This window comes from Salmo salar, chromosome 07 (assembly GCF_965601325.2).
Source record: "Salmo salar chromosome 07, fSalSal1, whole genome shotgun sequence".
In the NCBI taxonomy this organism is placed as follows: Eukaryota; Metazoa; Chordata; class Actinopteri; order Salmoniformes; family Salmonidae; genus Salmo; species Salmo salar.
The window spans coordinates 49,109,093-49,135,550 of NC_138297.1; the positions used below are offsets into that span (position 1 = coordinate 49,109,093).

The following is a 26,458-nucleotide window of genomic DNA, read 5'->3' on the forward strand; positions in this document are numbered from 1 at the left end:
AGATTACCTTTCCGGAAACATTTAATGGTTCTCGTGACAGGAAGTCAGCACTCCATAATCGGCTCGGTTAAATATTAACAAATTAACAGTCATGTAGGAATGTAGAAAACAAAACTATAATAAACAGAAGCTCCTAAAATCCAAACACCCACCCACTCATTTTCAGCAGAGAAGATGGACCTAGTTCCAGTCAAAGCTCTGCCCCCCCAGTTCACTCCCTCACCCTCACCTCCCACCCCCCTCGCTCAGTCCGTCTCACAGCTCATCCCTTCCTGTGGCTCCCTGGAAAGAGCAAAGTGAAAAACACATCCGTACATGAAGCAAGAAGGACCATCACTATCCATTGCATGTCTTACTAACATTACTAACACTATTTTCCCCAGTTCTGTGCTAGACTCCCCTCCAATCTTACCGAATCTTCATCTTCCTCATCTGCTTTAAGCTCCTCCTCAGGCTCCTCCTCAGGCTCCTCCTCAGGCTGTGACAGGTAAGGAAGTTAAGATAAGCGAAGATATACCAGAAAAAGGAACACGCGGATATACCTTAGCATCTCCTTGTGCACATTCCTCATCCCAAAATCTGCTCTGTTTACTAGTAAATTCTTGTATACAGAATCCAGCCATGATGTACTGCATTATAACACACTTTGCATTGGCAGTGTTTATTATATTGGTAAAGTAGCAGTAAGTATCAGATCCTGTTTGCACGTGGGTAATATTAGTTATATTGAGCGTACCTCTTCATTGAGGTCCACGTTCATGCTGAGTCGGAGCATGCGTTCTATCCGGTCTCCATAGGCCTTGGTGTCAGCCAGCTGGTAGCCTGACCGTAGTGTGGCCGTCTCAAACAGCACCACAGCCAGGTCTGAGGCCGTCTGGTCCTCTGCATTATCCTGAGGTCAGGAGGAGAATTTGCTACGGTTAGGAACCTATGATTCATTTGCGTAAATTTGAAATGGAAGGGCGTATGCCCGGTAAAGTAATTTGTGTTGAATTATAAATGGTACTCACGTTTATTCTCTTCAACATTTCTTTAATCAAAGGGTGTTTGGGGTTTATCTCTAGTGTTTTCTTCTGGCTTGCATAATAACTGGACAACATAAATAAAAAAGTGTCAAAACATGGTATTAAGCAGAAACTACGTCAACACCCTCTAGGACTTGAGCCACTACGAGTTCTTGTGAGTGATGTCTTATCCCACAGAACATATACTGAACATTGGGTCAAAATGGTTTCACATTGCTCACTTTGTTGATATGTCTTTTCCTGTCTGGTAGGCCTGTGCCTTCATGATCCTCTCCATGTTACCGGACCAGCCGTACTGGCTGGCTACCAGGGCACAGGGAGAGTTGGTCAGCCTCTGGGACAGCACAGCTTTCTCGATCTGCAGACAGATCAAAGATTCAGCTTTTCAAAGCTTTTTCAACACCTGAGCAAACATTTTCAAACAGAGGAGATGCCATCTGACCAGAGTCCATCCAATAACAATGCACATTCCCATTGAGAAGACCCCTAACCTTGTCCTTCAGGGCGCTGTCCTTCATCCAGGTGGTGAGAGGTTCATACTCCTTCTCCAGGCCCTCCCTCTTCTCCTTGGTCTTGTCGCTCTCGTCAAACTTGACGCCCTCCTTGGCCACGTTCTGGAAGCGCTTGCCGTCGAACTCCGGTAGGGCCTGGATACAGTACTCATCCACAGGCTCTGTCAGGTAGACGACCTCGTAACCCCTTTTCAACAGCTTCTCCACGAAGGGAGACGACTCGGCCTGACGGAAAAGATGGAGGGGAAGCTCAGGGCACGATACAGCAAACATTTGATGTAGGAAGGAAGCTACTATAATATTTTACAGATCCTGACTCTTCACTACAGGGTTTCTAACTTTTGGGGCGGCAGGTAGCCTAGTGGTTAGAGCGTTGGACTAGTAACAGAAATGTTGCTGGATCGAATCCCCGAGATGACAAGGTAAAAATCTGTCGTTCTGCCCCTGAACAAGGCAGTTAACCCACTGTTCCCCGGTAGGCCATCATTGTAAATAAGAATGTTCTTAACTGACTTGCCTAGTAAAATAAAAGGTTAAATTAAAAATAAAAACTCCGCTATTAAGGTCTACATTTCCAACATACATATCCTACTCAAAGGTCACCATTTTCGATCACAAAACAGTGCTCTCATCCAGACCCTCACCTCTTTTCTGCTGGTCCCAGCCATGAAGTAGATCTTGTCCTGTTTCTCCTTCATCCTCTCTACGTACTGTTCCAGGCTGGCCAGCACCGTGTCGCTGTTGGAGGTCTGGAAACGCAGCAGCTTGGCCAGACGGGTCCGGTTGGAGTGGTCCTCGATCACACCCAGCTTGATGTTGGTGCCAAACTCCTTCCAGAACTTCTCGTTGTACTGCTCCTCTGCGATCTTCTTGATCATGTCCAGGGTCTTGCGCACCAGCTTCTTGCGAATGACCTGGCCGAAGAAGAGGCATGTTTAAGTGTGCTGTTAGCAGTGTCATGACGTTGGCCTCTTTGAGTACAAGGAGGACAGGTGACCCCCTCCCCCAACCTACCTTCCCCCACCCAGGCCCTGTGTGAAAGGGTTGTAAAAACTCTAAGAGGAGAATCTCTTGCCACATGGCCCATAGAGAGACACAGGAAATTCTTCCAACTCACAGAATTGGGGAACCGAGTGACATTTGTGTTCTGGAGAAGGTATGGAAGATTGGTGAAGAATCCAGCTACGAACTGGTCCGCTTGGTACAATTTTGTGATACTCAGAAGAGACAATATAGCCATATTACCATAAAACGGTTTATATAATAGCCTCAGCGATGAGACTTGCATCCACATGGTTGTATAAAATGTATTAATAAGGATAAAGCTATTTGTAATACATTGAGATGCTATGTACTGATGTTAATGTGATAGAATTGTATTTCTGTACCAAGCTTAACTCAGTCATCGGCACGCCCCCAGGGACACAGACAGGACCAGGCGTCATTTGACAAGCCTGTTCTATGGTCACTATAAAACTATACCCTGATTTACTTTAACAGACCCGGCCTCCACTCCATTGCGAGTTGGCCAATAGGTTTGACCATCCAAGTACTCTATTGAAAGTGAACTATACCACGTGGTTAACTTTTAGACTATCGATAATGACAGAATAAGAACAAGTCTTTGATATTAATTATTAGTCTGCAGCTAAGTAAATTATATCATTGAACGCGAAGACCAACGAAACATCCATTCTATGACGACATTAATGAATGTCGCTTTGAAAGATCCATTCTAACCGAGAGAGAGAGAGAGAGAGAGAGAGAGAGAGAGAACTCTCCAACCGAACGACGCTTCAACAAGGATCCCGACGACACACTGAGCGTAAATATATATTGATTGCAATTGTTCTCAAATGAGTGAGCGTTCATGTGCAAAGGATTAGCATGTCAATTGTTAATATTAATGAACTGTGTACCTCCTCAGCTGAACATTTTATGACCCATTGTTCTACAAGACACCAGCCATGCCTGTTAGCCACTATGGCACATTACTCTACCAATTCTTTGTGATGATAATTACTGTTGTTTGTATACTTTATGTGAATTACTTAGTTTAGTAAATAAATGATTTTAAGACAATTGATGTATGGATGATTTTAGTAAAGACTGGGTTCGTGCAGATACAACAATTTACGACGTTTGGAATGAGACTGGACGCGAGGTAAAATACACCATTTAAACCAGAAGATAATCGGCCTATACTATAATAGAATATAATATATATAATATAGGAAAGTTATATTAGGAAAATTATAACTTTAATCTGAATATTTTCCTTGGTGCCCCGATCTCCTAGTTAATTACAATTAATCGATGAATCAGTTTGATCGCGTGATAATAATTACAGGGAGTTAATTGATAAACATGTCTTCAGTTTAATGGTACCCCAAAGACACGACAGCAGAGTGGTTGAGTGAAGAGTGTTGACCAAGGTGGGTTTCCTTGTTAGAGTGAATTGAAAGCAAGCCTCACCTTGAGAAGTTTGTGTTGCTGGAGAGTTTCTCTTGAGACGTTCAGAGGAAGGTCATCGGAGTCAACCTGATGGAACAGACAAGAAATTTAAAGATGCAATATGCAAAAATCGCTTGCCATTTCCTGGGTGCTAAAATTCTAATATTGTGTAGAGAATTACTGTACCATGTAAACTTCTGAGAAATATATTTTCCATAACTAAAAATATTGTATTTTCAGCTGTTTGAAGCTGGTATACAAAACCGAAAGACGTAAATACAAAACGTAACGGGAAGCATAGAAATAGCACACAAACCAGATCTACCGCTTCTTAGACTTGCTTTCAATGAGAATTAGAGCTCTATAACTCACTTTTCTATGTGAATCTGTACAAATTGCAGCTTTAACATTCAATCAATCCTCAGTGGGTGCACTTAAATAGCCTGGGTACCAGTCTGATTAGCTAACATTTTACTCCTTGTACCCCCAGTCATATGCCAATGTTTAGCATGACAGGAGTGGCAAGGAGTGGAATGATGGCTAAACATACAGGTATCCAGACTTAACCCTAAGGAATAATACTTACCATTCCTTTCACGAAGTTCAAGTACTTAGGCATCATGTCATGGAAGTCATCAGTGATGTAAACTCTACGCACAAAGAGCTGAGAGAGATGGAAGATTATTACTGACAGAAAACTATTACGACACATCAATACTGCACTGAGAACCACTTGTATGCCAATCCATAGTTGCTTTGTAACCAATCATTGCTGTGTACCTTAATGAAGTCGTTCTTCTTAGAACCGTACTCATCGAAGAGTCCCCGGGGAGCTGCGGCAGGCACAAAGAGGATGGACTTGAAGGTGACCTCCCCCTCTGCTGTGAAGTGGATGTGGGAGATGGGCTCATCTGTGTCCTGCAAGAACAGAATGGGAAGTTATTTACATAGACAACCTCCATCTGTCATTAAACCAGTTGCCTGGCAACTGAAGCTTTGCCTGACAAGACAACTTCAGTTCATTTCCAGTCAGATGAGTCATATCTGTCCTAAGATCACCCTTTGAGAAACGGTGTCTGCTAAATCTAAGTGGACATATAGACTGTGTAACCACTAAATGGATTAGTGTCTGCTAGGAGAGCGAGTCTGAATAAACTGTAGACAGACACCCACCCTGGAGAAGGTCTTGTAGAAGGCCTTGTACTCGTCCTCCTCCACCTCCTTGGCAGGCCTCTGCCAGATGGGCTTGATGTCATTCATCAGCTCCCAGTCCCACACTGTCTTCTCCACCTGAGGTGGAGAAAGGAGAAAGGACAGTCTTTAAAACTGAAAGATGCACTTCCATTGAGATTCGCTTTGATGGGATCCGTTGCTGCTACAGACAGTAGTTAGTCTTTGAAACAACGTTTTACCTTCTTCATCTTTGGCTTGTCCTCCTCCTCCTCCTCCTCCACCTCAACCTCATCGTGGTCTTCATCCTTATCTGCTTCTGTCTCATCAATAGGCTCCTCTACAGTCTCAGTCTTGCTACTCCATACGTAGATGGGGAAGTTGATGAACTGGGAGTATTTCTTCACAAGGTTCTTGATGGTCTCCAGCTCCAAGTAGTCTGTTGCCTCCTCCTTCATCACCAAACTAGGGGAGAAAAGAATCCACTGCAGTGAAGAGCCAGTCAGGGCTTAATGTTAGTCATTACAGTTGTGAACCTTTCAAACGTAACTAGATTCCTCTGGCTGCGCCGCCTGAGCGAGACTACGGGCTTCTTGGCCTTAAAGGCACAGTAATGAAACAAATTTTCATTACTGTGAAATTCAATTTGGAGCACTTATTAGTTCAGCTTTGGTTTGACATTTGTGTCTCTGCTTAATTTAGACAGTCTTGACTACATTTTCCACAGCCAGTAATGCCAAAAAAGTCTGAACAAATGAGGCAATAACTACATCATAACATGTATTATTGTTACGAGGGTTTACATTGCTAAACAACTAACCATACTCTACTTCATCATAGACTATTAACAGAGCTGTCCATATCCAGCCTAAAATTGCCATAGTAAGTACAAATCATCCACCTACACTAATGATAATGCTAGATTGACTGAATGGTTGCTACTTGCTGACAGTTGCCTTGCTGACTCACGTGATGGTGGTGCCCCTGCCGAGGGTGTCCCCGCGGGGGTCCTCGATGACGGAGAACTCGTTGGAGTCAGACTCCCATATGTGCTGCGTGCCATTGTTGTGCTTCGTGGTTACGATCACCTTGTCAGCCACCAAGAACGCAGAGTAGAAGCCCACGCCAAACTGACCAATCAGCTCAGAGGTTGACTGGCCCTCGGTCTGCATCTCTGTCATCTTGTTGAGGAACTCGCTGGTGCCGGACTTGGCGATGGTGCCGAGGTTCCTGACCAGGTCTTCTTTGGTCATGCCGATGCCGGTATCGGTGATGTGAAGCATGTTCTTCTCCTTGTCAGCCTGGAGGTGAGGAGAAACAAAACAGTGAAATGTTATATTGGGGTTTGGATTACTTTGCATTGTACTTGACAGACTTAGTTTGAAACTTTAATAGTAATAAAACTATCTATGCACATTTAGAATAAAAGAAAAGAAAACCAAGTGTGTACAGTATTTATTATTCATTTGCATGTACTCAAAGGGAAAGCGCACAATGTCCTGCCGCAGGTGTTGAAAGTCTTGATGTCCCTTTTTGCAATGCAAAAACTAAGATGTAAATTTAGAGATGTTATCCTAACAACTCTCTCGGTCTCAGGTTTCACTCTAGATAGCTCAGTGAAGGGTTGCTAATTAGCCTACAGTCAGAGGACATGAAAGGGTGGGTCACAGAAAGCTAACGCTTTTTTAAAGGTAACTTAACGTACCTTGATTTTCACTGTCAGCTCCTCGTTACCAGTGAGTGCCTCATCATTGGTCAGGGACAGCAGCCGGATCTTATCCAGGGCATCGGAAGCGTTGGAGATCAGTTCCCTCAGGAAGATCTGGACACAGACAAAAAGAAACATCACCAAATGATACAATTGTATTTATTTTTATTAAAACAACAATACAAAGACAATACGAATGGCCGCTCCCATCAGTGGGTGCTCTCGTCAGTTGGTGTGCTCGTCCCCACCTACCCCGAGACACAGGCAGGGCGAAGCCCCACCCCCAAATTACATTCCTAACTGTCTCGAGCGTTATTCAATTACCTCACTGAACCTCTCAGGTTTATGTAATGATAGATCGCCAGAAGGACTCGTTGTGAATTCATTTCTAATTAAACAAATGACTAAATATTGCTTAATGAGTGTAAAAAATATTTATTGTATTACCCTATTATTTCTGTAAGTGTAAACGTTCAAAGCTCCATTGTCTACAGATCACCAGAGCAGACACTAACCTCTTTGTTCTTGTACAGGGAGTTGATGATGAGCTTCATCATCCTGTTCACCTCGGCCTTGAAGACATGCTTTTCTGATTTCTCACGGATTTCCTTTACCTGCGCTGCGTTCAGGCCATCAAGCTGGATAGCCTCCTCTTCCCTGGAAAAACAGAAGAGTAATCAGAGATCAGCACAAACAAGGTAGATAGACTCAAGATTTCCCCAAAGGGAATATTTATAGAGGCCTCATCTGTGTGACTGGTAATAGGGAAAACCCTTCAAATGTTGTGTTGCTCTCTAATGAACTGAAGAATGAGCAGGTGTACTTCTACAGGCTTAATACAAACGGGTGTCAAGCCAAAAATAAAATAGTATATCAACAAATCTCAATAGGGGTTTTATCTTTGACTGAAAATAGCAAGCCGAAAGGAGAGGAGGTAAGTGGTTTCCATGGTTCATGTAAGGTCAGTATAAAGGGTTATGTTTTGGAAAAGAGGGAGGAAGTGGAAGTCTATAATGGGGTGCTATTGTCACCAGTTAGCCTCAAGACTTACTGCATGACAGAACACTCTTCTTTACTGAAATATTTAAATACACTTACCTCTGGACTACCTCGTCATCTGTCCGGGAGCCGTCTCTACTTTTGCCCAAGTCCTCCTCCACTGTCCCATCAACGTCAACCTCATCCTCCGCTCTGACAGAACCTGTAGATAAAATTAAACATAGATCTGAGGGTTTAAACAAAAACCTGTACCCAGTAAAAATACAACTCTTTTGTATTAACTTAAATTGACCCATGTCATGTGACAGAAACTACTGGGCCATAAATTCACTACAGAGGGTCTAAGTTCATCTGGTAGCTAGTCTTCCCCTCTATCTGTAAGCATAACAGTCACAATACTACATCTCATTGACTCCTTCCATAGAGGTCATGACACTTTTCCGTCTCAGAACGGACCGATACTGTACTAAAACTGATAAGCTCCCGGAAAAAAGTTCACCTTCACTGCTGATAAAGATTTGATAGCTTTGCTGTTTCCATCTCTATACCCACATAGCAAACTGATTGCACTGTCCAAAGCAAACAGACTATTGTATGGGTAGTTGGCAGTGATGTAAAGTACTTAAGTAAAAATACTACTTAAGTCATTTTTGGGGTAACTTTATACTTTTACTTCACTGCTTTCCTAAAGAAATTGTACTTTTTCCTCCATACATTTTTCCTCTTCACCCAAAAGTACTAGTTACATTTTCAATGCTTAGCAGGAGAGGAAAATGGTCTAATTCACACACTTGAAAAACATCCCTGATCATCCCTACTGCCTCTGATCTGGCAGACTCACTAAACACATGCTTCGTTTGTAAATTATGGGTTGGATTGTTCACCTGGATATCAGTAAATAAAAAAAAACAAGAAAATGGTGCTGTCTGCTTTGCTTAATATAAGGAATTTGAAATGATTGCCACTTTTGATACTTAAGTTTATTTAAAACCAAATACTTAAACTTTTCCTCAAGTAGGATTTTACTGGGTGACGTTCACTTTTTCCTGAGTCATTTTCTATTAAGGTATCTTTACTTTTACTCAAGTTGACAATTTTGTACTTTTTCCACCACTGGTAGTTAGTTGTTGATAACTGGTACAATTGCAGTATAACTGTGTGGGATTACGGTGTTTAAAATCCTGCTTCTGTTTGGTTGGTGTGGTTGTGGAAGCAGAGGTGTTCGGTATGACATTAGTGTCAAGATGGACAAAAATGTAAAGTAAAAATCCGAATAACGTGATTATAAAGCAAAACAACCATAACGTCCAGATATGAATGAAAAAAAGAAGCATTAGACATATCAATGTTACAGTGTGGCTCCTCAGGATTCAGATGAAGAGAAAGTACCAGAAGTTGCAAATCAGTCCTGTCTTCTACAATGTTACCCCATTTGACACACTCATCGGTCAACAAAACAATGCACTGCAATCAAAAGATGGCATTTTAACACATTTACTGCTGCTTATACTGCAATCATAAGAAAACGTCATGAAATGTCAAGTAACAGCAAATAAATTGAAATTATATTATGCAATTTATAACTCATACTTACTGAAAGCTAGAAGAGCACAAAAGACGCCTATTGTCCACATTCGGTTCATTTTAATAGAAACAAATATCACTCTAGTCCTAGTCCCGTATTTTACTATATTGTACTTTATTCCTACACCCCGGCATAGGTTTGAAACGGTGTGCGTCCGTGGTTGTTGACGCCTTTATCTGATCCCCCCTTTGGAGGCGGTGGATTGATGAAGTGGACCTATACCTGCTCCCCACGCACAACAATAACCAATGGCGGAAGCTTTCGCCGCTTCAATCTTCCAATCGTAGTATTACATGTCCGATTGTACATGTTCAAAGCGTGGCTAGTTTCCATTGGCCGAATTACACGTTAAAAACAATGATTTTGTTATCATAAAAAGCGATATACTCATGTCTGATACATTGCAACACGTAATTGAAAATAGATACATTCGTCAGCACTGTTGAAACATTGAATTGTACATTTACAGTGTAACAATTTATGATAGGCTGATCCGGAAGCCCATACGGTCACCTTGGCTGCCACTGTTGCTATGGCTTGTCATTCACAACTTCTCAGCGAAATAACAGGCACGCGATGACGTCGAGGCTGTACTATAACGATCTTGCCCCCCAGACTACCTACAAATATGCTTAAAGTTTGCCAAATGCATATATTTTGCAAGGAAAAAAAGTCAACTCTACAGAGCCATTCAGATTTAATTTGTAACGTGAGCCATTTTAATCGGGATTTGGCAACCATCTCTGGGACAAACTCATGGCCACTAGTACAGGTATCGAAAATGTATGGAATTTTGTTTGTCAACTATTGTCCATTCGCACGTTGTGGCATACTGTTTGTGTGTGTGTCCAGGTGCTTGCGTGTGCATCTCTGCTTTGATTTATGAAATTAGTCTATTTGGAATAGCTACTGTAATCATCTATTTCAAATGCCAGCATTCACTTGCTTGTGCAATTGTCACAGGTTGTAGACCTCAACACAACATATTTGGTGTGGAATAGACCCTCCCCTTTCTTTTTCATGTGATCAGAGTTTTTTCCCATTCCTCACATTGAATCCATGCCGGTGACTCGGTTGCAGACACTACCAACCCACCTCTCAACTGCTAACAACATTTAGCTGCTGGTCTACATTCAATTCAACTCCTTCTCCCTCATCGTCAGTCTCACAATGATTGACAGTTTCAACTCCTCCACCTGTAACTCTTCCAACTTCAACTGCACCTCTGGAATCCCTGATTCCACAACTGGCACCATGATCAGTGGAGTGGTCCTGGCTCTCTGCTATCTTCTGGGCATAAGATAGCTGTGATCAGCTGTTGGCATCTGTACAGATACAACTTGAGTATGAAACTGTTCTTGAGCCTGTCGTGTCAGATATTCTGAGCCTGCTAATATGTGTTCCGCTATTGGTCTTTGCAATACTCTTCAGCTGGGACTTGGGCAACAGTCTCTGCAAGCTCTTTGTCGTTGTTGCCTCCTGCTGTACATTCTCCAGCCTGCTGACCATCCTGTTGATGAGTGTCCAGCGCTACTACCAAGTTCTGCACCCCATTGCTGGGCCAGGTGGCGTGGGGCAGTGGTGGTTGTTTCTCATACTGTGGGGTGTTGGGGTTGTAATATCTTCACCGTTCCTGACAGTCAACATGGGGGGGGGGGGGGGGGGGGGTTGGTGATGGCGATACTTGGATGAGTATTACCTGTCTCCCTCCTGCTAACATCCTACATCCGCCTCCATAAGACAGTGAAACATTCAGCTTTCTTTTGAAAGTCCAGGATGACTAGACTTGTGACCAGCATCATCGTGACTTTTGTCATTGGTTCAATGCCATTCCAAGTTGTTATCATCTTAAACATGTCAGGATATTTGGCCAAGTCTGAAAACCTGAAAAACTTCTCTACCAAGTTGTCTTTTGTTGTATTACTGACCTATGCCAACAGTTGCCTGAATCCATTTCTCTATGCCTTCGCTTCCGGTAACTTCTTCCAGAAGAATGGCCAGTCAGAAGACACTGCGATGCAGCTTCAAATGGGTCCTGTCAACAGTCCACCAAACATGTAACACATCTGACACACTCAATTGTTCATTTCTGTTACAGGTTAGGCCTACATCAAGCTAGATGTTTTCACATATTGGGTTTTATTAGGTGTGAGTTCATCTTAATGTAGATGTTTATCTTATTTGTTATTAAATGTTCCCCTCTAATTCTGTAGATATCCAGTCACTGAGCAGTTTTATGTGGGGAAATATGCACTGTTCCCTGCATGTCATGAATTTGCAATTCATATTTACACCAATAATACCATGTACTTGCAAAACACTGTAGCTAGATATCTAGTTGCTGATTATTCCTGATATGCTTGTTTTTCATTATTTTGTTCAGACAGGCAGAGCAGGTCACAGCTATAACAGCCTGAGATGGACCCACAAGCGGGAGGCTGGTCCACCACCCCTCCTGTCACTGCTCCTCTCCAGCCCGTGCTGTGTTCCGTACTAGCTGAGAACACAGGTGTTCCCCCACCTGGATGCCCTCTGCCAGGCCAGAGGCACCTGCTTCAGACCATTGGACACCCAGTGAATTGACCGGGGGAGCCAACGTCCCTCTGACCTCCCTGACAATAATACCTCCCTCTCCTCCTAGCAGTTGATCAGCCTAGACCTTATAACCCGCTCCTCCTCCTTCCTCTGCCTCCTGGGCCACCGATACGGCCCCTTCAGGTCAGAGCAGGACCCCTCACCTCTCCCTGCTGCCGGTCCAGAACGAGAAGCCCTCTCTGGGGTGGAGAGCTGCATGTTGCAGTGGAGGGAGGCTACCCCTGGGTCCTCACAGGGAGGAACCCTGTGAGAAAGATTTCTGGCTCCCAGGTGTCTTTTATACAGGTAACGAGCTGAGATTAGGAGCGCACTCTTAAAGGGAGTGCTCCTAATCTCAGTTTATTACCTGTATAAAAGACACCTGTCCACAGAAGCAATCAATCAATCAGATTCCAAACTCTCCACCATGGACAAGACCAAAGAGCTCTCCAAGGATGTCAGGGACAAGATTGTAGACCTACACAAGGCTGGAATGGGCTACAAGACCATCGCCAAGCAGCTTGGTGAGAAGGTGACAACAGTTGGTGCGATTATTCACAAATGGAAGAAACACAAAAGAACTGTCAATCTCCCTCGGCCTGGGGCTCCATGCAAGATCTCACCTCGTGGAGTTGCAATGATCATGAGAACGGTGAGGAATCAGCCCAGAACTACACGGGAGGATCTTGTCAATGATCTCAAGGCAGCTGGGACCATAGTCACCAAGAAAACAATTGGTAACACACTATGCCGTGAAGGACTGAAATCCTGCAGCTCCCGCACGGTCCCCCTGCTCAAGAAAGCACATATACATGCCCATCTGAAGTTTGCCAATGAACATCTGAATGATTCAGAGGACAACTGGGTGAAAGTGTTGTGGTCAGATGAGACCAAAATGGAGCTCTTTGGCATCAACTCAACTCGCCGTGTTTGGAGGAGGAGGAATTCTGCCTATGACCCCAAGAACACCATCCCCACCGTCAAACATGGAGGTGGAAACATTATGCTTTGGGGGTGTTTTTCTGCTAAGGGGACAGGACAACTTCACCGCATCAAAGGGACGATGGACGGGGCCATGTACCGTCAAATCTTGGGTGAGAACCTCCTTCCCTCAGCCAGGGCATTGAAAATGGGTCGTGGATGGGTATTCCAGCATGACAATGACCCAAAACACATGGCCAAGGCAACAAAGGAGTGGCTCGAGAAGAAGCACATTAAGGTCCTGGAGTGGCCTAGCCAGTCTCCAGACCTTAATACCATAGAAAATCTGTGGAGGGAGCTGAAGGTTCGAGTTGCCAAACGTCAGCCTCGAAACCTTAATGACTTGGAGAAGATCTGCAAAGAGGAGTGGGACAAAATCCCTCCTGAGATGTGTGCAAACCTGGTGGCCAACTACAAGAAACGTCTGACCTCTGTGATTGCCAACAAGGGTTTTGCCACCAAGTACTAACTCATGTTTTGCAGAGGGGTCAAATACTTATTTCCCTCATTAAAATGCAAATCAATTTATAACATTTTTGACATGTGTTTTTCTGGATTTTTTTGTTGTTATTCTGTCTCTCACTGTTCAAATAAACCTACCATTAAAATTATAGACTGATCATTTCTTTGTCGGTGGGCAAACGTACAAAATCAGCAGGGGATCAAATACTTTTTTCCCTCACTGTAGTTCTGTTTACATCTACTTTGTTGAATTCAATTTCGTTCAACCAGCTTTGAAAAGACAGCGAAGATGACTAACGTAGCTCAGTCCGGTTCATATTTATTGTGTTTTTCAGTGGTCTGCCTTATCTTCCAAGCCCTAAAGCAGTGCTTGCTCTTTAGGCCTCCTGGACTCCCTTGATAGATGTTATCATGAAGGTGCTGTCCAGGCTCTGCGTCGCTGGTTTGCCCCCTCCACCCAGACCGCTGCTGTCATGGAGGAACTCAACACATTTACTGCCTCTCTCAATCATTCTGACACGTCTCAGAGTCTAGCAACCTCAAGGAATTCAATCAACCAAGTTAACAGGTTAAGAACTTTGGTGACCACACTAAGCTGGAATCAGTGATGAATTACTGTGAGATTTTCCATACTTAAAAGTAGATGCAGATAGATGGAGTTATGCATTCATAGCGTTCAGATATTTTTTTTAGCAATGAAAAACATATTTTGACTGTCCTTCCTATTTCCTTTTGCCTTCAGTGACCATGACAAACGTGATTCCGAGGGGTCTATTTTCCTACTCTGTGAGAGGGGTTGTGGGAAGTCCTCACTAGCCGCCTGGTGGCTTCAGGAGTTCCGGAAGAAGAATCCTAGAATCCTGGCCATCCCTCACTTCTGTGGATTCAGCAGCTCCAGTGTGGATATCAGATCTGTACTGAGAGACATCACCACTGAGCTACGCCTGGACCATTATGGTAAACCCTCCAGAGTGTTATTGCCTATGTCTGTGAGGGTTAGAAATGACGACAATGACATCAACATAGGACACTTCAGTCATCTAACCCATCAATTCCAAATGTAACCTGTTATTGCACTGTTTTATACTTACATTCCCAATTTGACATTCATTCCGAAATTTGTTTACAGTCAATTACTTTTCCTGTGAATATAACCGTTAGTGCTAGATAAGATGTATTTCTTTACTGACTTTAAAAAATATATATGTATTTACTTTGTGAGAAACCCAACACTGACCTTGTTCTTAAGAAAGAAACAAGGTCAACATTGTCATACCACTCGTCTGGTCTAGACTGGTGAGACAGACCGATGGTTCCCTCTCATCTCACTCTTCTAAGTAACTAGTGTGGTATTTCATTTTTTTTTATATATACATTTGATTTATTCAGGGGAACCTAATTGAAACCAGGGTCTCATTCTCAATGGTGCCCTGAGAACAAACAATAAACAAATCAACATGATAATACAATAAAACAGCAAAAGAGGCTAATAGTGCTTTTAGTATTTATTTTTAGTGCAGCCCAAGAGGAAAACTTTTTAAATGAAAAGTCCACAAAAAAACAATATTTTGGTATTTGTTTCATTAGTGCACGCATCATACTGTGACACTTTCTATATTTTGAAAGTTCTATATCTTGAAAACTTGATTGCTGACATGCAAAACATTTTGGGACTGTATCAACAGTGGGCTAATGAAACAAAAATCCAAATATTGTTTTTGAGTGGTATTTCCCTTTAAGTCGTTGTTAAGGCTTCACATTTACTGTTATTGTGTCTGTACTAGGCCCCCAGGCTGAGTGGAGTGAGGGGTTGTTATTGTGTCTCTATACTAGGGCCCCAGGCTGAGTGGAGTGAGGGGTTGTTATTGTGTCTCTATACTAGGGCCCCAGGCTGAGTGGAGTGAGGGGTTGTTATTGTGTCTCTGTACTAGGCCCCCAGGCTGAGTGGAGTGAGGGGTTGTTATTGTGTCTCTGTACTAGGCCCCCAGGCTGAGTGGAGTGAGGGGTTGTTATTGTGTCTCTGTACTAGGCCCCCAGGCTGAGTGGAGTGAGGGGTTGTTATTGTGTCTCTGTACTAGGCCCCCAGGCTGAGTGGAGTGAGGGGTTGTTATTGTGTCTCTATACTAGGGCCCCAGGCTGAGTGGAGTGAGGGGTTGTTATTGTGTCTCTGTACTAGGGCCCCAGGCTGAGTGGAGTGAGGGGTTGTTATTGTGTCTCTATACTAGGGCCCCAGGCTGAGTGGAGTGAGGGCTTGTTATTGTGTCTCTGTACTAGGACCCCAGGCTGAGTGGAGTGAGGGGTTGTTATTGTGTCTCTGTACTAGGCCCCCAGGCTGAGTGGAGTGAGGGGTTGTTATTGTGTCTCTATACTAGGGCCCCAGGCTGAGTGGAGTGAGGGCTTGTTATTGTGTCTCTGTACTAGGGCCCCAGGCTGAGTGGAGTGAGGGGTTGTTATTGTGTCTCTGTACTAGACCCCCAGGCTGAGTGGAGTGAGGGGTTGCAGCACCATGTAAAGCCCAGGTCATGTTTTGGTTCAGGTCTTCTCTGCTGCGGCTGCTCTGGGACCCTGTGTTCTGGTTCTGGACAGACTGGACAGACTGACCGGGACCCTCGGGCTCTCGAGAGTGGTAATGCCTTACTTTGCCCAGACCACTACCAGTGGGGGTTCTTGTACAGTGTATTTTACATTGATAGCATTCAAATAAATCAAGATGAAAAACAAAGCATATTATTTGATATAGTGAACATGAATTCCTAACGTTTCTTCATTCATTGTCAGGTGAAGGACCTACGCTGGCCCCCTGACCCTCCAACACCTTACCCTGCCCTGCCAGGAGCTGCACAGGACCCTGCTGCAATTCATATTGGGAACCACTACCAGGCTGGGAATGGACCGCCTGCCGCTGTTCCTGGCGGATGTGCGGCATCCTGAGGGGAAAGGAGGAGGAGCAGTTGATAGAGGAGTATGTGGAAGTGGATTCTATGGCGGCGCTGTGGGCCAGGGTGATTCAGTGCTGGATCAATGACTATGGCGGAGTCAGTGAGGGTACGGCCAGTCCAGCCAGTGCTGGATCAATGACTATGGCGGGGTCAGTGAGGGTACGGCCAGTCCAGCCAGTGCTGGATCAATGACTATGGCGGAGTCAGTGAGGGTACGGCCAGTCCAGCCAGCGCTGGATCAATGACTATGGCGGGGTCAGTGAGGGTACGGCCAGTCCAGCCAGCGCTGGATCAATGACTATGGCGGGGTCAGTGAGGGTACGGCCAGTCCAGCCAGCGCTGGATCAATGACTATGGCGGGGTCAGTGAGGGTACGGCCAGTCCAGCCAGCGCTGGATCAATGACTATGGCGGGGTCAGTGAGGGTACGGCCAGTCCAGCCAGCGCTGGATCAACGACTATGGCGGGGTCAGTGAGGGTACGGCCAGTCCAGCCAGCGCTGGATCAACGACTATGGCGGGGTCAGTGAGGGTACGGCCAGTCCAGCCAGCGCTGGATCAACGACTATGGCGGGGTCAGTGAGGGGACGGCCAGTCCAGCCAGCGCTGGATCAATGACTATGGCGGGGTCAGTGAGGGTACGGCCAGTCCAGCCAGCGCTGGATCAATGACTATGGCGGGGTCAGTGAGGGTACGGCCAGTCCAGCCAGCGCTGGATCAATGACTATGGCGGGGTCAGTGAGGGTACGGCCAGTCCAGCCAGCGCTGGATCAATGACTATGGCGGGGTCAGTGAGGGTACGGCAAGTCCAGCCAGCGCTGGATCAATGACTATGGCGGGGTCAGTGGCGGCCGTCCACCGCGCCAGCTCCACGCCAGTCCCCCCCGCTGGATCAATGACTATGGCGCGGGGGTCCAGTCCGCCACGCGGTCAACGGCCAGTCCCAGCCAGCCGCTGGATCAATGACTATGGCGGGGTCAGTGAGGGTACGGCCAGTCCAGCCAAAGGAACAGGAGGACCTACCTCTCAGGTGTCCAACATAGGTGGGATCATCTTTACCCTCTCTAGTTATTCAGTTGTGATAATAAAAAAGTGCCATACAGCAAGAATAACCACTGTAATGTTTTCTCAATAAAGGTGAAGAATTAACGTTGTTAGTTATGGCACTCTATGATGAATTGTTGTATTTAACCTTTACTGCCTCCTTCTCTCCAGATCTCAGAGGCCGGGTATGGGATGCTCTCTGCCTCGTTCACCTCTCCCATGCTGGGCTGACTGGGGAGCAGGTCCTGGTCCTGCTGGAGGTTCTTGGTTACCCTGGGTACTTACGTGTTCTACCTCTGGAGTGGGCCCGGTTCCGCACTGCTGCTGGGCCCTGGGTACAGGAGAGACCCAATGGAACACTGAGCCTCACCCACCAATCGCTGGGCCAAGCCATGGACCTCCTCCTGCTGAGTGAGTGAGTGGCAGACGGGAGTGGAAGTTACAAGACTAGAAATAGAAAGCATAGAATGGACATTCTACAATGGCCTTCATTTGTTGGTCTTTCCAACATGGTGGTGCTTTTTACTTGGTTGATCATCTTTGTCTAACAATGAAAGTGGAGTATCTGCATGTAAGTGGAACTGTTGGACTCTGCACTAAGGAGTCCAACTGACCAATCATTTCATTTCCACTTCTCCTTAGTCTTCTATTTTTTTATCTGTGGGGGTCCGTCCCGGTAAAGTTCCAGGGAACTTGGGGAGGACCAGACAGGACTACCGTCTCAGCCTGGCCCAGTTCTTCCAGAGGCGGGGCAGGGAGCTCTGTAGCTGGCCTAAGGTCCTGGAGGAGCTCCCCTGGCACCTGGAGCAGAGTGAGGCCTGGAGGGAGCTGCACACCTTCTTCATAGAGCCACAGTAAGCGCATGGACATACACTTCACACATAAGGACGCTAGGGGCACACAGTTACTGTTGGGGAAAATAGTTTCGCCGCAGATTAACTGTCATCATATATTTAACCTAACATTTAAACTGGGTGAGCCTTTTTTATCGGATTACAGATTTGCATGTTTATCCATCATTTGTTTACATAACGGTATCCACTTACTATCTGATCCGAGAACTGTAGAGCACCTGTCTACAACTTGGAGCCAGTCTCCTCAGCTGAGAATGGATGTTGTCAGGTACTGGACTCTCCTGATCCTCAGAGGTTATGACCCCTACACCTCGTACCAGAGCCTGCTGGGAAAGGGAAGCCACCCTCGTACTCTTATCCAATCAGGGCGATGGGCATTCCCTCCTGCTACACATACAGGTAAAATCATCATGGTTACACATTTCAACACGCATTCAGCGTTGAACGTCACAAAACTGTAGAGATACCATCCGTAAATAATGTAGCTGTTATCTCCATTCAATCCAGAGCAGAGAGAGGTACACAGCAACAGGGCCTTCATGACTGAGGCCCAGTGTCGACAACGGTAATTATTCTTCACTGATAACAAATTGATTGTTGACGATGTCTTAGTGATGTGTTACCAGTCATCATCAGTGATCCTATGTGACCAGTGATTATGACTGTTTCTGTTGTTTGTTCCCCACCTGTAGAAGAGGGTTGTCAGTGGGATCCAGGTGTGAAAGGGAGAGTGGAGTTGTTGGTCTCTGAGTTGCTGCTCTGTCTGAACAGGAAGGGGGAAGCAGAGCAGATCCCACTGCAGGCTGAGAACAGCCTCACACAGGTTAGTTAGACCCACCACCCACCATGATGCAAAGTAAAACTTAACTGCTGACATGCAAAATATTTCGGGACTATATCAACAGAGGACTAATTTAAAAAAATACCATAATTGGAGTGGATTTTCCCTTTAAATCCTAGCCTCTATGCTAAGACTTTACTTTAACACTGTAATTGCTCTAGTAATACCATTTCATGTTCTTAGTGTATAGACTTTCACTCAATTATGAAAGGCTTTCATACAGCCTGCTGAAATGATCGCTCTGCTTCCCAATTTCCTGTCATTTCAGGCTAGTGAGCAGGACAGAAACGGGGAGAGTGTGATGTTACTGCTGACAGTGCGGCAGACTTTGGCTGAGCTCTATGAAGACGGACCAGCACAGAGAGGCAGAGACATACTGTAGATCAGCTCTGAAGACCGCCCAGACTCTCATCATTACCTGCCTTGAGAGACATGAGAGAATCACTGTTGGAAAGGGTATCTGTCCAGAGAGTTGGGGCAATATGGGTCTCAGGTTTTTAAATAAGCAACCTGATTATGTATTTTTTTCATTCACAACGTAAGTAAATGCTTTTGGTGTGCTGAAATGATATGTATTTCTTTTTTCACCCCTATCAGGTCAGTTGTTTTGTGTACTCTGCCAGCTGCTGTTTGCAGATGTCCGAACCATCGAGGCCTCTCAGATACTCAGTGACATCATCAATATGGGACACCACAAACTCCACCTGTGTGCTGACGCCACTGTATCACTGCTCTGTGGGATACACAGGTGTGTATTAAATAGCATAAATAGGTATAGTCTCATGTGTGACGTTTCTATACTTCATAGGTTCAGCTACAGGTGTTTCTATGTCTTTTGCTGTTTGTTAGCCCTAAGCCCACGTGAATGACTTTTGATACTGTATGTCTCAATTTAGGCTAGCTAATATTAATGTGATGATAAAAAAAAAATGTGTATGTGACAGACTCGGCCTGCAAGACCCACATGGTGCTGAGAAGCACCTCCAGGTTGCCTTGGAAGACCAGGAGGCGCTGGTATGGTAGAGAGCACCCTCTAGTGGTGGAGGAGTGCCTGGCAGACATCTTGGCCGACACCTGCGCTGACACAGCAGGGTGAGACTACTTCTCTTCTAGTGTTCTTCTGGTTCCTCTTCTTCGTCATTAATTGTGTCCTCTGTCGTCTCCTCAGTAGTTTCTTGTCTGTCATTGTTCTCCCTCTTCTCTCTCTTCCTCCTCCCATCCCCTCCTCAGTAGTTAACTCAGTCAGTGACAGTATATGAATGTTACAGTGTGGTGAAGAGTGACATGCTCAGGTTCAGGCAGAGGCTAGCAGTGGAGCTGTATCGACACACGGTGCACGTCAAAGACCAGGACATGAAGCGTTGTTCCCCACATCGCCACGTCTTCAGGCGAAGGCATGCAGCCTCGCAGGCACCTTGGTCAAACTTGGTAATTATTTCATTTTTTCAAACAGAAGCACCACAACTCTCAATCATTCTTACACTTTTTTTTTCTAGACTGTTAGCAACTACACAGAGTGTAATATGTTTAGCTTGTGTATGTCATGGCAGGCAGGCAGATATTTCATGGCTCCGGTAAGACAGAGAGTAGAGAGGCTGTTGAACTGCTGCAGAGAGCTCTGGACCTGTACATCTGCTTCCTGGGGTCTGATCACACACTGACCAGGGACTTACAACAGTAAGCCGCCTTTAGCTCCTACACAATTTAAAATGCTAACATTTTCTTCTTGCATTTTCATAGGATCTAAGAGAAAGTTACAGGTCATTGGACCTAAAGGAGTTGACCTTTGTCCAGGAGACCTCTGACCCCTTGGGTCTTCAGGTCCAGACCCCTCTCCCACCTCTCCACTAGGAGACTAAGCAGTGGGACCAGACCCAACACAGCCGCACCCCTCCACTCCCACCTGGCCTGGTACAGGGGCACCACACACACCCCTCTGGACCTCTCCGTAAACAGATCCCTGTCAGCCCCGTCCAACAAGTCCCGCAATACACAGCCAGAACTGAAACCAGAACTAGTGGAGTACCAGAACTACAACAACAGACAGAACCGACTGTCTTCTTCTCCTAGGCCCTGGTCTGCCTTCCAGACCCCACAGAGTTTGGGCCACAGAGTGACATCAGAAACCTGATCTCAGAACTCAAACCCAGTCCTGCTTCAGCACCGGGCTTTCGTTCCATAGACAGGACCCAAGTGCTGCATAGGGCAGGCTGGTGCCTGTACGTGCTGTACATGCTGGAGGAACGGACAGTAACCGCTTTGAACAGAGAGATCGGATCCCCTTTGCACACACAGAGATGCACACCGCTGGTCAGACAGACAGGCCAGGGACAGGGATGAGAACAGAGCTGGAGAGACAGTGTCTTATTCCGCCAGGAGGCATTAGAGAAAAGAGAAAGATCGAGAGAAGACTGCTCTCATGGTGACCACTGAACTGTTTGAGTGTTTATTCTTTTACCACTTTTGATACCAATCACCTGTTTTTCTTTTTTCCATATACATTTAAATAGAATTGTTGCATGTTTACATGGGGTGAAATGGCCCCTATTTTGTACAGAAACTAAATTATTTGACTTCATGTTGTCAAATCAATCGAACCTTTTTAGTTTTCTGTAGGGTTGCATCTAAATATTGTTTAAATGTTTTGTAAGATGGTTAAGCTCCTCATCCTGGTGTGCAACAACATTGACCTTTTATCTCAGAAGGCAATACTTATAGTATTTCTAGTCAAATGGGTGATGTAATCAACCATTGTAAGCACTAGTAAACGATGTGAGTGAAAGCATTAATTGAGCAACATGTTACAGATGCTGTGAAGTAGGACTAAGCCAGTTTGGACCTTACCATGTAATGTAGAGTTTGGGTCATAAGTTCAAAGGTCTGTATGTATGTATGTATGTATGTATGTATGTATGTATGTATGTATGTATGTATGTATGTATGTATGTATGTATGTATGTATGTATGTATGTATGTATGTATGTATGTGTATATATATGTGTATGTATATATATGTGTGTGTGTGTGTGTGTGTGTGTGTATATATATAAATGTGTATGTGTATATATATATGTGTATATGTATATATATGTGTGTGTGTGTGTGTGTGTCACAGGAGGTTGGCGTCACCTTAATAGGGGAGGACGGGATCGTGGGGGTGGCTGAAGCGGAATTAGTGGAATGGTATCAAATACATCAATACGGTCGGAATGGTTCATGCTGCGGGCGGGCAGTGGGTGGTCAGACAACTTCAGGATGAAAATGTTTTAGTCCAGCCAGCAGAGGCTCACGTTACACAGCCGGCTTGCGCACCTGCTTCTAACAGTGGTGGCAAAAACAATGATCCGATGTGATTGAGTTTATGTGGCCATTTATGTGATGGATGATAAAATCCTATAGGAGTCCATTAAGACTGGTTCCAAAATCTGACAGGATTTGTATATTGGTATCTTGTATTGGAATCGTATAGGATAAAATACTATAGGATAGAATGGTAAAGAGTCCAATAGGACTGGTACCAAAATCTGATAGGATTGTTCTGTTGGTTTCTTGTAGATGAAATCCTATAGGATATAATCCCATAGGAGTCCAATAGGACTAGTTCCAAAATCTGAGAGGATTTTTCTATTGGTCATACTGCAAATTAACTTGCATCCTTGAATCCCTCCCATATTGTGGTGGTGTTTTGAATAGGTTGAGAGGTGTGCGTAGGTAAAGATATGGAGATTGTGCTCTGGTTAAAGGCCTTCCCACACTGTACGTCGGATTCAGTCTATTACGATTATTACATGTCACACTGTGTGATGTTACCAAATTAAAATCATAATATCAACTTGGCCAGATTGTACAATTGTTCATTGCTGAGACTTCCTTGCTAGTTGAGATTTCACTAGCAATGTCTGCAGTTTTTGGTTTGGCTATTTGTTTCAAGTGTATTAGTCTATAAATAAATCTCTTTGCCAAAATTAGTCATCTCTCCCATGTCTTATTCGACTAGTAGTTGTTCTGAAATGTTTATTACTTGCCTACATTTTACACCCTCTGTTTAATATAACACACATACATTCATTTTGGTTGCCTATCCTGACGTGAAGCTTGTTCTATAGAAAGTATGTGACTCTGATGTGTGCCACAGAAAGTATTTGACTGTAGTGACAAAATTAAGGAAATTAGAAGGGGGGGGATTTCGCCCGAAATTCCCCTCCCCCTTTCTATCTTGGGACTGCAAGGCCTGGCACACTTCATAATAATTTTGGTAGCTCATGTTGACCAGTAGTGTGTGCCAAATTCGAGTATAAATAAACATTTATTTTAGAAGCATTTTGCAATGTTTAAGAAAATAAAGATAATACGCAAATATTAGCACACAAAAACATGTAAATACAATCTTTATAATCCACAACTGTGATGCTGATAATATACAGTATGTTTTTCATAGCAGTGAAGCCATATCACCTTCTAGTCAGAAGAAGAATAAGTGTATGAGGTATGCGTTGGATTTTGGACAAGCCAAAGTGATGGAAAATAAATCAGTCTTTATTGTATATCATGATATCTGTGAGGCAAGACAATACCATATCTTATGTTTAAAAAGTCAAACCAAACCTGTTGTATCATTTGAGGTTAACTACATTTAGAAATAAGGACAGGGGAGAATAAATAGGATCAGGGGAGAATCAATGTAACTTTAGCAAATCAAATTTATTTTTAAGTTATCAATTTGTACAATATGTGCTGAAACCATAAAATAATGTTATGGTAAATGTCGTATTTCATGATGGAATCTACCATATTCTAAAATGTAACGTATACAGTATATTATATGCCATATGACAAGTAGAAAACTGCTACCTAACCTGTTCACTGCTAGAGTCAAAGCACAACAAACATGTTTTTATTATAAACAGAGCAACAGGTAGAAGTGTATTCCTAGTACAAAAGTAAATCAGTATCAAAGTGCTTTTTGAATAAGTGGCTATTGAATCAGCATTTACAAACAGCAAGGGACTTTGCAGTTATGATGCCTGCAGCTCAACTCATTCAACCAATTAGGCAACAGTACACAGCGAAGTCTTGGTGATTGTCCACTCAACCCTTAAAGAGAAGACAACTTCAAGAATGCCGCAATTGTAGATCACAGAGAAAGAACAACAGTACAGCACTTTATCCAGGCCGAGAGGTATTAAGGAGCTGGTCATTTTCTGGCCTTGTAGACTACAATTAGAATCCTGAACATAATGTGAGCTGCAATAGGGAGCCCGACCTGGGTGCAAATCAGTGGAGGGGAATCTGAGAATGCAGGCAGTCCAGCAGGGTGTGAGTAGTCAAATCTGGAGCTGACAAGGCTCTGACTTAGCATCTTGGGGGCATCGCTGGATGGTGTGGCGGAAGAAGCCGAACGTTCAGGTTAGGGCTGGAATGTAAATGACGTGATCATCTCGGATAATTAACATCTGAGAATGGGCAGGCATTCCCTCGGATGAAGAGCATCGCTGTCTTGCTGATTATGTGCTGTCATCCAGGTGGAAATGTCACCTCCATATATGATGTAGGAAAATAGATAAGTTGAGTGTCCTGTGAATAAGTTTATGTATATGTACATGTGTGTATATCTTGGTATATATTTTAATTTCTATTATTATCATTATTGTGTTTTGTGGTTGAGGGGTGGAGGGAGGTTGATGGGGATGGTGGAGGTGCTGGGGGTGTCCTATTGAGGGCGAAGGGACCTATTGGGGAGGGGATTCTTCATGGAGGCACATTCAGTCATAGTTTTGTTTATCATATTATTACATTTTTTTCTTATAATAGAGAAAAAAATAACAGTTAACTGATTATGGATATGTACTCATGTTGACATAAACTCAGCAAACAAAAACTGCATTTATTTTCAGCAAACTTAACATGTGTAAATATTTGTATGAACATAAGATTCAACAACTGAGACATAAACTGAACAAGTTCCACAGACATGTGACTAACAGAAATGGAATAATGTGTCCCTGAACAAAGGGGGGGTCAAAATCAAAAGTAACAGTCAGTATCTGGTGTGGCCACCAGCTGCATTAAGTACTGCAGTGCATCTCCTCCTCATGGACTGCACCAGATTTGCCAGTTCTTGCTGTGAGATGTTACCCCACTCTTCCACCAAGGCACCTGCAAGTTCCCGGACATTTCTGAGGGGAATGGTCCTAGCCCTCGCCCTCCGATTCAACAGGTCCCAGACGTGGTGAATGGGATTGAGATCCGGGCTCTTCACTGGCCATGGCAGAACAGTGACATTTCTGTCTTACAGGAAATCCTGCACAGAACGAGCAGTATGGCTAGTGGCATTGTCATGCTGGAGGGTCATGTCAGGATGAGCCTGCAGGAAGGGTACCACATGAGAGAGGAGGATGTCTTCGGACAGTCTGAGCACTGATGGAGGGATTGTGCATTCCTGGTGTAACACGGGCAGTTGTTGTTGCCATCCTGTACCTGTCCCGCAGGTGTGATGTTCCGATCCTGTGCAGGTGTTGTTACACGTGGTCTGCCACTGCGAGGACGATCAGCTGTCCGTCCTGTCTCCCTGTAGCGCTGTCTTAGGCGTCTCACAGTACGGACATTGCAATTTATTGCCTTGGCCACATCTGCAGTCCTCATGCCTCCTTGCAGCATGCCTAAGGCACGTTCACGCAGATGAGCAGGGACCCTGGGCATCTTTCTTTTGGTGTTTTTCAGAGTCAGTAGAAAGGCCTCTTTAGTGTCCTAAGTTTTCATAACTGTGACCTTAATTGCCTACCGTCTGTAAGCTGTTAGTGTCTTAACGACCGTTCCACAGGTGCATGTTCATTAATTGTTTATGGTTCACTGAACAAGTATTGGAAACAGTGTTTAAAGCCTTTACAATCAAGATCTGTGAAGTTATTTGGATTTTTACGAATTATCTTTGAAAGACAGAATCCTGAAAAAGGGACGTTTCTTTTTTTGCTGAGTTTATATTTGAACTTTCTTTTTTGCCCAGAGTACAACTTTTTTATTTATTATTATTATTATTACTACTGTACCTACATTCTTCAAAACTAAAACAGAAAAGGTGTTTAAAAAAAATGTAGGAAAAGCCATAAGAGGGAAAAGCATGATGGGATGGAGGATTGAGGGATGGGTAGAGAGAACAGTACAGGGCTCTGAAAACTATTATTGCTGAAATAACCACTTCCTTTTGTGACTAGAGTCTTATACTTCCCGTGGCACACATCAGAGGACATGAGGGGTCACCAAATGATTCTGAAAAGTGCAAGGCCTTGCAGTCCCAAGATAGAAGTGGGGAGGA

The 26,458-nt window shown here is 44.3% G+C and overlaps 2 protein-coding genes across 4 annotated transcripts; one reads left to right on the top strand and one right to left on the bottom strand.

Annotated features, from left to right (window-relative positions):
* Positions 1-3: 3 nt before the first annotated feature.
* Positions 4-9,699, bottom strand: hsp90b1 (heat shock protein 90, beta (grp94), member 1). 2 transcript variants are annotated; one of them, XM_082977715.1, is made up of 17 exons: positions 9,463-9,699; positions 7,968-8,070; positions 7,385-7,526; positions 6,867-6,983; positions 6,131-6,462; positions 5,404-5,626; positions 5,165-5,281; positions 4,772-4,909; positions 4,578-4,655; positions 4,013-4,078; positions 2,182-2,451; positions 1,517-1,762; positions 1,247-1,383; positions 1,011-1,089; positions 737-892; positions 413-466; positions 4-282 (listed from the first exon to the last, which is right to left on the bottom strand). In XM_082977715.1, exons 1-17 carry the CDS (start codon positions 9,509-9,511, stop codon positions 256-258), a joined length of 2,334 nt encoding a protein of 777 aa, XP_082833841.1. In that variant the 5' UTR covers positions 9,512-9,699; the 3' UTR covers positions 4-255. The 2 variants fall into 2 exon arrangements, with proteins under 2 accessions (XP_082833841.1, XP_014063586.2); XM_014208111.3 differs by having other exon boundaries at positions 413-478.
* A 151-nt stretch (positions 9,700-9,850) lies between these two features.
* Positions 9,851-22,143, top strand: LOC145880039 (uncharacterized). Of its 2 annotated transcripts, none has more exons than XM_082977716.1 (6): positions 9,851-10,225; positions 19,415-19,602; positions 19,744-19,894; positions 20,091-20,238; positions 20,415-20,574; positions 20,887-22,143. In XM_082977716.1, exons 2-6 carry the CDS (start codon positions 19,579-19,581, stop codon positions 20,995-20,997), a joined length of 594 nt encoding a protein of 197 aa, XP_082833842.1. In that variant the 5' UTR covers positions 9,851-10,225; positions 19,415-19,578; the 3' UTR covers positions 20,998-22,143. The 2 variants fall into 2 exon arrangements, with proteins under 2 accessions (XP_082833842.1, XP_082833843.1); XM_082977717.1 differs by lacking the exon at positions 9,851-10,225 and adding an exon at positions 19,002-19,128.
* Positions 22,144-26,458: the final 4,315 nt, after the last annotated feature.